Here is a 12,605-nt window from a genome sequence, read left to right as displayed (position 1 = left end):
TGAGTGCTATAAGTTTAAGATGAAATAGCATGAAATTAAAGCTTTAACTTGTTTATGAGATGATTTTATTAGGTAATTTCAATAGAAATTGATTTGTAGGACCTAATTGTGAAAAAGTTTGGAATCAAAGTCTAATGTTAAAATTTTGATTTCCAAAGGTTATAAAGTAGTTTAAAGTGATATAATAAAGTTTTAATTGAGAAAAATCATATCAATTGAGAGGTTAATTGAGTAGGGACTAAATTATCATTTATTGAAAGCTTAGTGGAAAAATGGTAATTAACATCATGCACTAAAACAGTTTTGGACAGCAGCAGTAGGTTAACTTTGAAAAATCACCATAAATTGTGGAAATTGAATTAGAGGATTAATAAAATATGAAATTAAATCTTATTGAGTCTAGTTTCTCATAGAAGAAATTGTGTAAGCAATAAAATTGTAAATCATGAGATATAATAGGTTTTGTGAGACAAGGTCAGAATGATTTCGGGTTTCTCTGTTCTGACTTTGGAAAATCATCAAAAATTGGAGGAAAATAATTAGGGGCTTAAATTTATCTGTTTAAAATCCTTAATGAGTCTATTTTCAAAAAAAAACAAACGAGAACATTATCCAATTCTGTACTAGGAGATAATTAATTTTTAGTGAAGAAGGGTCAAAACTGTCAGATAGCAAAATAGGGACGACTTTAAAGAATAAAATGTACTTATTGGTTAAACCAAAAATTCTGAAAATTTTATGGTAATAATATATGTGAGTCTAGTTTCAGGGAAAATTAGCAGATCTTAATTTGAAGTTCCGTAACTCAAGATATAAATAATTTAGTGACTATGACTCAAGGAGACAGCTCTAAATGAACTATAAATAATAATGGGATTATAGAGAATGTTACATATGAACATGAACTATATTAAATTAATGATTAAATTTATTTATTTAAATCTAGAAAATTCAAATACGAAGCTAGATCGAGGAAAAGAAAAAGTTCGGGATTAGTAGATTTTTGCATACGAACAAGTATCGAGGTAAGTTTGTGTAACTTGAATTATATTCTTAAATGCTTGAAATGTTTGTTATTGATTTGAATATGATTTGAATGTTCATTGTATGAAAATTGATGAAACATTGATATATTTGATAAAAATGGGAAGAAATCCCGATTGAATGGAAGGAAAATTCGATGGATCTTTGAAAAGGAATTGACGGTAAAAAGGATCTAGCCCGGACGGGTGATCCTATCCTGATATAGCCCTCCTGAAGAATATGTGGAAAATGGATTTAGCCCGGATGGGTAATCCGAATTAGGGTCTGAATTTAGCCTGGACTGGTAATTCAGATCCAAGCTCATTAGAGTAATTGTCATTGCAGGGGATTTAGCCTGGACTGGTAATCCCGACAATACTCTATGAGTTTATATTACAGGGGATTTAGCCTAGATTAGTAATCCCGCTGTAAGGATGAGGTTCGCGGGAGTGTGCTCTCTGAAATGGAAATGTGCGCACATGAATATGAATTGAATGACCCGGATTTGTACACTTAGGTGTACCCCTGAAAGTCCATCGAAATTCCAAGTAGTTCAATGGGATAAATATGGAAAAATAACAAGGGAATGGAAATCATGGAATTGATGAGCTCATCAATCATGGTATATATACTATTGATACATGGAAATTATTGAACTAACTTAAATGTTGAGTTTGTGCATGTTAAGGGAATAATGCCTTGAATGGGTGTATGAATGTTTATTGCATTGTATTGAAAATATTAGGTAAGTGCATATAATTCTTGTTACATGAGCTTACTAAGCACAAAGTGCTTAGCCTGTTTCCTTTTCCCCTGTGTTGTAGTGTTAAGAGCTCGGAGGTCGGATTTGGTCGGAGATGCATCACACTATCAACCTCAAGATTTCGGTATATAAAGAAACTTTATTTTGGAAATCAATGGCATGTATAAGCTAATAAAGTAAATGTTAATGTGAAATGAATGTAAGGTTAGCCATTGGTATGACTAACAAATCTTGGTTTTGGTATGTGATGAGGTTATCTTATGGATATGTTTGAATCTATCTTGAAAATATGTTGAAATGGATTGGTTGGTTTAGATTAGTCTCGGTTTAAAATTGCAGGGAAGGTTAGAAATTTATAAAGGGGTTATATTGAGTTCATAAAAAATAATTCTTATGGTTTCGATTTAATCTCGGTTTAGTCCTGATGTATGTTTTGGTCTTCGGAGGCCTATCCAAGGGAAGTCATGACATGTTTCGATAAATGAATAGTATTTAACTCGTAATAATAGAAAATTAATTCGGTAAAATCTGGTAATGCCTCGTACCCTATTCCAGCAACGAATACGGGTAGGGGGCATTACAATTTTACATCACGTTTAGCTTCAATATTAATGCATTACGAACTGTTGAAACACAAAGCATTATCTATTTTCGATTACTTGGTAAGGATTTTTGGATGTCGATTTCTGAATTTAACATTGCCATGGGTTTCGTCGATCCTAATAGTATTCAATCTGATTCCTATCATATTGCTCTGTTAGATATTCCAAGTAACTTTGATGCTCAAGATGTTTATTGTGCTTTGACTCATTCTAGAAATCAACTTTATAATCCAAAGACCACAAAGGACTTATTGGTGCATGAACCCGCTTTAAGATATATTCGTCGATTTTTAGCCTTTAGTTTTTCAAGTCGAAATGATTCGTCATCTGTTTTAACTAAAACTGAATTATTTTTTTGTGGTGTAGGCATTCTGGATTTAAAGTTAATTTAGGATATTGGTTTGCACAAAACTTTCATGCTATTTTGCGATGTAATCGTCCACTAATACTTAGATCATATATTACGAATTTAACCTCTCAACTTTTTCCCTCTAAAGTCGATTTCTCATCCTTAACATGTGCATATAATATGGATAGCCTAGATAAATATTGCTTGGATTCTATGGGTTTGCTTACTGGCACCTCTACTGCGTGTTATTTTGTTCTTCTAGGTACACGAACTACTCGCGAAATATGCTCTTTCGTCAACGTCCACAGTTCAATGCTAGGGAGCAAGAGGAGAAACCTCTAACTGTGGAGGCACGTTTAAGCCGGATCGAAGCTCGGCTTGGAACAATGGAAACCCAAGTCTCTAAAATCCTCGACATCCTGCAAAGTCGTTACCCCCAACACCGACAACATCGTTAAAAGACACATGGGGAGTATTCTTAACCTTGTTTTTGCTTGTTATTTGGGTTACTGTCTTTTATTTCATATAAAACATGCTTAAGGACAAACATAGATTAAGTGGGGGGTTGAAATGGTAAGTAAAGTGGTAAATAAGCATGAAAAAAATGGTAAATATGCATAATTTTTGCTGCATGTCTCTCTTTTGCATAAGTTCAATCTTATGCTAGATTTATTCGATAGTTTATTTGACATTAAGCCTCTAATCTCATTACTTAGTCAATTTGGACAATTGGGTAATTTTTGAATTAAAGTGCTCAAGCATCTAGATTAGTCGACATTTTGTGTTTTACGGTTGATATATGTAACTAGATTTTTCTTATAAATTGATTGTTTGGAAAAAAATTTGCTTGTACATAAATAAATAAATAAAATGAAAAAAAAATAAATAAAGACTCAAGTTATGAGTGAAATTTTCGAAAATGTGACCAAATTTAGTAATCGGGGTGAGGTGCTTGGGCTGTCATTTCATCTCGCGTATAAGGTTCGAGTGACAAATTGAAAACTTACAAACATTCCGCTAATCGAGCCTAAAAAAATTGTTTGAACTGAGTAATCGGGATAGGGTGCTTGGGTTGTCATCCTAGTTTGCGTAAAAAGGTTTGACCATGTCTAAAATTTTTATTACTGCGTGATTAATTAATAATACCTTGCAAATTTTGGATTCAAATTCAATTTAGTGAAATGATTTAGTTCACATATTTCAGTTTTATGACACTTGTTGATCAAACTAGGTATTTTGAGCATTTATTTATTTTTGCCTATATTGTTTACATTGATTATGGATGCGAAAAAGAGGCTCGATTTTTAATAAATTATTGAATAATTTCTAATGTTTGAAAGTACAATATGCTTGAGGACAAGCATGAGCGAAGTAGGGGAGATTTGATAACATGTTACTTTGCATGACTTTTTGTGTTTAATTCGGTTAATTTTTGAATTGATCCCCGCTGAATTAGTGCTTTTATGTTTTAATCTTGTCAAGGATGCAATTGGGATGCTATGAGTCAAAAACAAGCAGAAAAAGGACCAAATTGAAACACAGTCAATAAAGTGAGGCAGAATAAAAAATGTGAAAAAAGCCAAGGACTCATCAGATTCTTTTGACTTTGTAAAAGCTAAAATTAGAAAAAAAATCTTATTTTTTATTTTTATTGTTATGTTGAAGTGGTTAAAGCCAAAATTAGAAAATACCATTTATATAAATAGGGCTTTAATGTACTTAGGAAAGACACATTTAATTTTACATTTTGATTTTCATTTGGAATTAAAGAGGAATTATACTATTTCTTCCAATTTCGCCGTGAGCATTTTGTTACTTCCATTTCCATTTCTTTGTTCTTTCAAAATTCGCTTAGTTGTCTTTCAAGTCCTTTCCTTCCCCAATTTCCTCCATTATCATCAAATCACCTTTCATAACCTACAAAGCATGATTAAATCCATGCTTCACTAAATTCCATCTTAGCTTTAGGCCGGTGTTCTTTTCGGTCAGGAATCGTGAGATACATATCCATAATAAAAATTCTCTCAATCGGTATTCATATTTTTCCTAAGTATCGGGATTGACAACTCATCCCTTAAATTTACTCGATTTCAAGTCAAAAGTGCACGTTGGGTTGGAGTCGTGTTTGCTAACAGTTGGAGGAACGAGTCGGCCGTGTTGTATTCAAATCTCCGAGAACAAATTAAGGAAGAAGTGATCGAGTTTAAACGACCCAAATGGTTGAGGCCGTTACTTCGAGTTGGGTTCTTCATAGCGCAAGGCTGTCGGAATCTTGAATCGGGTACATGTGTATCTCAGGTAGATAATTGGTAAGGGTTGGTTTGCAGGTCGTACCGGGACCAGCTACGAGAGGAAGAATTGGCGATTAAGACGTTCTTAACTGCTATAACCAGCTTATTGTTTGGAATTGAAAATTAATTTTCAAGGATCGATTTAAAATCCGAAATCCTCCGAGTCTAGGGCTAAGGCTTATTATCTTTGATTACAAAATCTGAATTTAATTTCCAAATTAATTTCTAATTTATTTAATTATTTATTTATGTTGTTTCAATTATTTAATTTCTAAACATTCCAAAACTCTCCTGATTTATTTGTTTATTTTCTTTACAGGTCCATTTGGAGTCGTAGGCACGACTTTTGCCATGACTTTCGACACGATAAAAATCCTAATCATAAGCTAAACACGGAAGTTAATTATAGCATTTAATCCCTGTGGACTCAACCCTACTAACACTCTTTACTACTATTTAGAGTTATTTTTGTAGGAATTATTTTTAATGATTTTGACGTCCATCAGACATATTTAAACTTTTAAAATTTTAATTATCTTGTGTACCGTTCATGGAAGATTTAAGGTGTGATTAAGTGTCTTATAGGTGTAGAATAAACTCGACACTTGTCATATCCTCAATTTACTTGTCTATCAATTTGTTGTTCAAGCATGACAATTTTTTTTGAAAAAAATTACAAATTCAAAAAATATCTTTAAAAATAATAAACAAATAAATAATAACATATATATTTTATAAATTATAATAAAAGTAAACATTTAAAATAGTTTCACCCCAGTTCTTACAACTTTTTAGCCAGGCAAACCAATTTTTTACCATTCAAAACCAATTGGTTCAAGCAAACCATTACTATGACATACGTAATAGATAGAAACTTTTAAGAAAACTATCACAAAAAGAGAGATTCATCCGATTAAGCATATAACAAATGTTGAGTCAAATTTGAGACAAAGCACATAGAACATTCCATAAGAAAGTAACAGAGTTTACTTAATTTAGGTAACACCGAGCATGCCTCTTGCTATTTCAAATAAGCTCTAGAAGTATTAAGTCACTATGCAAACAAAAAACTAGAACTATTTGCCAACTCTAAATCGACAATCTAAATAGCATATGATGATCAATAACTACGTGTATAAAAAAGGCATGCTCTCTGAAACACAACGAAGACAACTAGCTACGCTTTGATTAAATGTAAATGATGTCATGGAAGGCATGGATTCAATCTGCATAAGACACCAATCCTCTTTGTCCGGAGGGTGAGCTTGATTTTGACGTGTTTGGAGACTGCGATTTTCTGTTGCGTTTTCTTGATGGCGAGATATCGGGAGATCTGGAATGCGAGGACGCATTACTCTTTGACCTAGAGGTCTGGACCCTGATTTGTTCTCGTGGGGAGCGTTGTTGATCATCGATTCGAGGACCAAGACGAGATTTTAACCCCTCACTTATGGCAGGTCGTTTGTCTCTAGGACTAGGACTTCGAACAGGACTCTGGCTCTCACTATGATCTCTGTATCTTCTCCGGTAATGAACTGGGCTGCGAGAAGGACTCCTACTTTTTCTGCCTTCATATCTGCAAATGAAAATAAAAGTATATATAAACTATTTTCCAGTCTAATTCAATAAAATCTGCATTTGTATCTGAAAATAAACCTAGGGGGACTACGGCCTCTTGGCGGGCTTCTATAACGTCTTCGTGTTGATCGATCAGAATGATTTCTGTAGCTAGAATATCTTCACCAAAAGAATAATATGATATTAAGATTTAAGGGGGAAACACTGGAAAAGTACCAGAGGTTAGATCAAAACTGGCATGGTTAACAAAATAACTAGACATTTACTCAAAAAACAGATAAATTAGTCCTTGTATGTTAGATAAAAAGCAAACCCATCCCTTTTTATTAAAAATTTCATCCATTTTTACTGTTAAAAACTGACATGGCTAACAAAATAACTAGACAGTTACACGTTGCACGCCATGTGTACCTCATGCTGACGTACAAGACCAGTTTTTAATAGTAGAAAAGGATGAAAATTTTAACAAAAGGACCAGTTTGCTCTTGATCTAACGTGCAATGACTATTGTTCTCATTTTTTGAGTAGAATGGATTTACCTATCATGGTTTCTTTCTGGAACATTTCTTCCACCATAAGCATAGGATCTAGGCGGGGAACGTTCAGGAGAAGGTGTACGGTACCGACGTGCAAAGGAATAACGGTCAGTGAAGCCACGGCCTTTTCTTATGCGCTTTGATGTGCCACCCGGAGATGGACTTCTTGAGGCAATACACCCTTGGTTGGATGCAGGGGCTTTCCTTGAAGGACTATTCAATGGGCTACGTGAAGTCCTTGCACCAGATTTCCTGGGAGAGCTTCTAACATCATCTTTTGGAGGACTCATGCTTCGACTGCTTCTGCGGCTGTTGTTTGGCCCCCGTTTAGGGGTTGGGCTCACACTTCTGTGAAGCATATGGGAAAGGAAACATTGTCAATGAAATTATAGTGTAGATTTCAGCTAAGAGAAGACAAAATGATAACATAAAAACCTCAATCTATCCGAGCCATCTGCATTGGTATGTAGGTTAGTAGCAGCAGCCTTGTTGCCATGACCATTGTTGGCAAGCTCATCACTTTTAGGTGACAATTCACCTTCTTCATGTGAGTTGTCCTCGGTTACCTTCAACTTATTCCTTTGTAGTCCTACATCAGAATCAGCCATTAGTTGTTCCCTATATTATATATATTGCTGCAAGTCGCCTGTGCTAATAATGCCCAAATTCAAGTGCCACTAGATTCCAGTATGGTAGTGTGAAGAAAGCTAGAATCAAGAATTGGAATATATATATGCATGTGAAGACAAATAGAGAGAGGCTAAAACAATAAAGGATGGAATTACCAATATTCTGTGGAGATTCATCTTCAGCAGGTTGGGATCTGGAGATGGGTTTTTTACGACGTAAACTGGCCTTTCCATCATCACTGCCACCGCTTGTGCTTGTACCCTCACTTTCACTGTCAGTTGAACTATCTGAACTCCTGCAATAAAGCCATTATCAACAAACATAACCAAAAAAAAAAAAAAAAAAAAGGGAAAATATTTGGAGGATTGTCCTTGAAACAAGGTTTTAACCAGACCATTTGGATTTGCGCTTTGATCTTTTTCCTTGCCGACTTTTTTTCCTCTCCCTTCGCCCATCCTTCCTCTTTTTCCCACGTTGATGCTTGCCTCTTTTGGCTGACTTCTTTCTCCTATGTCTTCTTCCATCACTTGAGGAACTTGACTCAGATGAAGAGACATCAGAATCTGAATCAGAAGAATAGGAATCGGAACCAGAATCAGAGCTGTATGAATCAGATGAAGAATATCTCCTCTTTCTTTTTTTCCTTTTATCCTTCAAAGACTTTTTACTTCCTCTAGCATGTTCATCATCTGAACTGTCCGATGAAGGAATTTTTCCCGATTTCTTCCCTTTCCCAGAAACTAAAACCGTAGTGAAAAAAGTAAAATGAAAAGTTGGCAACAAATCCAGAAATCGCTATAGTGGTGCTTAAGACTGCAGCAACAGTACCTTTTGCTTTTCCAAGAGCATCCTGAATTTTACTTTCGGAGGTTTCACCACAGTCAGATATTTTTATAGGTTGCGCAGGCTTTCCATCACCTGTTCCGACAAGCTCAATTTTCTTCAAAACTTCTATTCCCTTAATTACCTTTCCGAAAACAACATGTTTGCTGCCAAGCATTCAAGAAATGACAAATCCATTGCTAAGCAACATAGAAAAGCTCCATCTTTACAGTCATAACAGGTAAATAAGTAATAAGCAAACATTAAATACCCATCAAGATGAGGTTGGCGCTTGAAGGTTATAAAGAATTGAGATCCATTTGTGTTTGGACCACTGTTTGCCATAGAGAGAACACCAGGTCCGTCATGAGTCAGTTTAAAATTCTCATCTGCAAGGAAACATAAACTTTAATGATTAAGTTTTGACTTGATTCATCGTAAGATACTTAAGTGCTGACATGCAAAGGCCTACCTGCAAACTTCCCTCCATAAATACTTTCTCCACCAGTGCCTGCAAATCAATTAAAGCTCTTTCCTTACAAGTCTGGGCATACATTTAGATGTCAAGCAGAGAGTCTGCAATCTCTCAAAAATAACAGAACAAAATTTCCATGCATTGGAATGAGCAAGCATACCATTTCCCTTTGAAAAATCACCACCCTGTAGAAAAAAGTAAAACATAAAAAATGGAAAATTTTAGTGCCGTTGAGTACATGCTTTTACATGTAAAATTAAAGATACTAGCTCCCCTCACCTTCCCTACAAAGCAAAAAAATAAAAGTACTGAGCTTTTCTCTAATTTTAGTCACTCTGCGGACACCCATGATGACTAACCAGTTTAATCACCAGCAACAACAAGCAGTAGCACCAAGGAGGTGAAAACAAAGCTCAAAAAGTTCAGGTTACAGCACTAAGATCCATCAATTAATACTCAGCAGAGAACTTACTCATTTAAAGATAACTGAAATATTTTCCTAGTGATTAATTGGCACCAAAGTTTAAGTACTGAGCTTACTGTTTCAGATAAAGGTCATTTAGAATGATTATATACGATTAGACCAAAGAGATCCATGTTTAATTGACTGCAGATACAAGAAATCTGAATCCTATCGACCGAATAAGATATTATGATAGAAAAGTAAGATGCTAATCAAACTAAAATTACAGCTTAGAAATAAAAACTTTGGATCACTGCAAAAGGTAGGACATAGGAGAAAAAAAATGAAACAAGAATCATCATAGCAAATATTCCTCTGATTAATTAAAATGATTTGTAGAAAGAATGAGTAACATACTTGGGCCATGAATCCTTTGATTATTCGATGAAAAAAAGTTCCTTTATAGTGCAAGGGTTTCCCGGTAGATTTGCCAATGCCCTTTTCACCTATAGTTTAACACAGTTCAATATAATCAAAAAGCCTGACAAACTTGTTTGCAAATGCAGACAATTAGTTTATAAGACGATAAAATTTGAAGCAAGGCTTTGTGTGATTTATCCTAGTCAAAGAAAAAATATTCATGAGATAATTAAATCTTGCATTCATAGACTATGACACAGGAGACATTAAAGAATCTAGAAAGACCAGAAACTAATAATTAATAATAGGTCCATCAATAATGATACACAGTAACAAAAAGATGACAATCGGTGCAAGCACCAAAATTAAGTCACCTGCCACTAACAAAAATATGGAACATTTTCAGGGATACCTGTACAGAGTGCCCGGAAATTCTCAGCTGTCTTAGGAACAACATCTGCAAAAAGCTGTAAATTTGGAAAAAAAAGAACTTTATCTTTATCCTTAAAATGAAGTTGGACTCATTTCCAAATATGTTCCCACAAAAAACAGGGAACAAAAACGGAGTAAAAAAAGCCAGCAGCTGGTTTTTGGCTTACCTCGATAATAATTCTTTCCACCAGATCTCCACCAATTGAAACATCGAAGAATACCATAGGGTTCTTTTTTTTACTCATCGCTCCTCAAACTACAAAATAGTCAAGTTACACCACAATGTTAGTTCATAAAGTAGTCTAATAGATTAATACATAACAAACAAAAAAAAAAGTTCACTTTTCGATGCATGTGGCACATAAAATTCTACTTCATTCTCACATATCAAACATACAAGCTTCTTCAAGAACAATTCTTTCAGCAAATTTTGTGAATAAAATTCCCTATAGAAGAGCCCTAAAATTTAAAGATGTCTAAACTCCAGATTCACTTACATACACCCTTTCAAGCTACAAGCGATGCATATCCTCTAAAACAGACCAATGCTACGAATATGATATGCATTCGCCACTGTATTTATTACTAAAAAAAGTCTAAATTACAACTAAATAATGTAGCGTTTAACAATTTAGTTAACGCATCGCGACAAACCTACTGTAACCGCAAAAACCCTAAATCCTAATTTTCACACTCAAAAACTCTTGATCTTCTTCTTTGAGAAGAAAATAAGCTTAAAATGTAACTGAAATGCTTAAACTTGGAAGGTTAAAGATAGCTATCTACTGCTCAGAAAATCAGAACGGATCAAACTGATACAGAAGAAAAAGCCTAAAAAAACAATTGAGAGAAGGCAACAGTTGGGAGGAGCAGCGAGTCGAGCTTAGTAAACTCGAGCTAGAGTTCGAAAATGGCGGCGATAATTACCGATTCACCGAAGAAAGTATTGGCGCGTGCTGCACTTCTAGCTGCTTGCTTATGCTTAGCTTCTTTGATGAGAAATTTGCCCTAGTGCTAGTAGTTTCGCAAATATCTCCTTTTCGAGCTTAACAACTATTGATGAGTTTGTTTTGTTTTATTAGTAAACTAATACCTGAACTATATTCAATCCTCAAATTAGTCCTTAATTTTTTTTGCCAAAATGATACCTAAATTATCAATTTTGTCTCAGTTTACCCCAAAACATTTGTACACTTTTCTTGGGTAAAATGACACAAAATTGATAGTTTATGTACCATTTTTTATTAAAAACTTTTAAGGATTCATTTGACAACTACGGTATAGTTCAAGGATTAATTTTATGAATAAAACCATGGTTTTTAAGGTCTTATTCTGCCTTTTATACCATTAAAATTTAGTTCTTCTACGTTTGATTGGAATAATTTAATCCTTTGCTATTTTGATTTAAAAATTAAGATTTAATTAATAAAGATTTTTGTTAAATTTATATACGATTCATTTTAATAATAACAAATTACAAATATATATATATAAAATATTACAAGGTTACGAATAATTTATTTAATTGACACTTAGCTTCCTATTTTTAAATCATGTGCCTAAAGTGCCCAAATGCCCAAATGTTAATCTTCTCACTATTTTGTAGGATTATAATAAATTTATATATATACATCAATTTTCCATGCACATTAATTAAAATAACTACTTGAAAATATTTAAACATCAATTAGTTTTAAGCCAAGTGTGAAATTGATAAATGTTGATGAGAGATATTTTATAATCTTAATGATTATAAACCAAGTGAGAAAATAATTTTTAAATGAAGAAAGTAGCAGGACTAAATTTCAATTGTTTTCAAAGTATACAGATTGACAACAAATTTAACCAAAAAGAAAAGTAAAAATGACGAAAAGCAATTTCCGTTGCCGGGACTTGAACCCGGGTCTCTCGGGTGAGAGCCGAGTATCCTAACCACCTAGACTACAACGGATTTTGGAAAGCAAGGAATTAATATTTTTAAAATAATAAAATAAGAAACGTTAAACAATGGAGGTTAAAATGTGTCATAAATCCCTATACTCTTAGTAATTTTGGAATTTAGTCCTTGTATATTTATTTCAAGGAGTTTAGCTCCCCTACTTTTAAAATTTCAAAATTCAAGTCCAATTACTAACACTATTATGATTATTTTGTTAAATTCATGTTCATTATGATGTTGTTCTTTTAGTTACATTGCTGCTAAATGAGTATTTTTTTTTATTTCAAATTGTCATACCAACAAATTTAACAAAGAAAATAACTGTGTAAGCAATTCGAACTG

At 33.8% G+C, this 12,605-nt stretch overlaps 1 protein-coding gene and 1 non-coding gene across 6 annotated transcripts; both read right to left on the bottom strand.

Annotated features, from left to right (window-relative positions):
• Window positions 1-5,915: 5,915 nt before the first annotated feature.
• On the bottom strand, window positions 5,916-11,388 carry LOC107940228 (peptidyl-prolyl cis-trans isomerase slr1251). 5 transcript variants are annotated; one of them, XM_016873668.2, is made up of 14 exons: window positions 11,252-11,388; window positions 10,492-10,580; window positions 10,305-10,359; window positions 9,890-9,978; window positions 9,230-9,254; window positions 9,067-9,105; window positions 8,866-8,983; window positions 8,601-8,761; window positions 8,167-8,512; window positions 7,928-8,067; window positions 7,578-7,731; window positions 7,146-7,490; window positions 6,685-6,765; window positions 5,916-6,604 (listed from the first exon to the last, which is right to left on the bottom strand). In XM_016873668.2, exons 2-14 carry the CDS (start codon window positions 10,567-10,569, stop codon window positions 6,250-6,252), a joined length of 1,986 nt encoding a protein of 661 aa, XP_016729157.1. In that variant the 5' UTR covers window positions 10,570-10,580; window positions 11,252-11,388; the 3' UTR covers window positions 5,916-6,249. The 5 variants fall into 5 exon arrangements, with proteins under 5 accessions (XP_016729157.1, XP_016729159.1, XP_016729158.1 ...); XM_016873670.2 differs by having other exon boundaries at window positions 8,167-8,335; window positions 11,252-11,367; XM_016873669.2 differs by lacking the exon at window positions 6,685-6,765 and having other exon boundaries at window positions 11,252-11,356.
• An 814-nt stretch (window positions 11,389-12,202) lies between these two features.
• Window positions 12,203-12,275, bottom strand: TRNAE-CUC (transfer RNA glutamic acid (anticodon CUC)). Its single transcript has one exon. It is a non-coding gene; the product is annotated as a tRNA-Glu (tRNA).
• Between the last annotated feature and the right edge of the window lie 330 nt (window positions 12,276-12,605).

Source organism: Gossypium hirsutum, chromosome D08, assembly GCF_007990345.1.
Source record: "Gossypium hirsutum isolate 1008001.06 chromosome D08, Gossypium_hirsutum_v2.1, whole genome shotgun sequence".
Taxonomy (NCBI): domain Eukaryota; kingdom Viridiplantae; phylum Streptophyta; class Magnoliopsida; order Malvales; family Malvaceae; genus Gossypium; species Gossypium hirsutum.
The sequence above is the reverse complement of the archived record's forward strand: the minus strand, read 5'-3'. Positions and strand labels throughout refer to the sequence as shown.

Excerpts from the sequence above, each read along its gene's own strand:
- LOC107940228 (XM_016873668.2), bottom strand. The coding sequence starts at position 10,569 with ATGAGTAAAAAAAAGAACCCTATGGTATTCTTCGATGTTTCAATTGGT. Across the intron at positions 9,255-9,889 it reads TCAAAGGATTCATGGCCCAA|GGTGGTGATTTTTCAAAGGG; the intron begins GTATGTTACTCA and ends TTTTTTCTACAG. Across the intron at positions 8,984-9,066 it reads TTATGGAGGGAAGTTTGCAG|ATGAGAATTTTAAACTGACT; the intron begins GTAGGCCTTTGC and ends GTTTCCTTGCAG.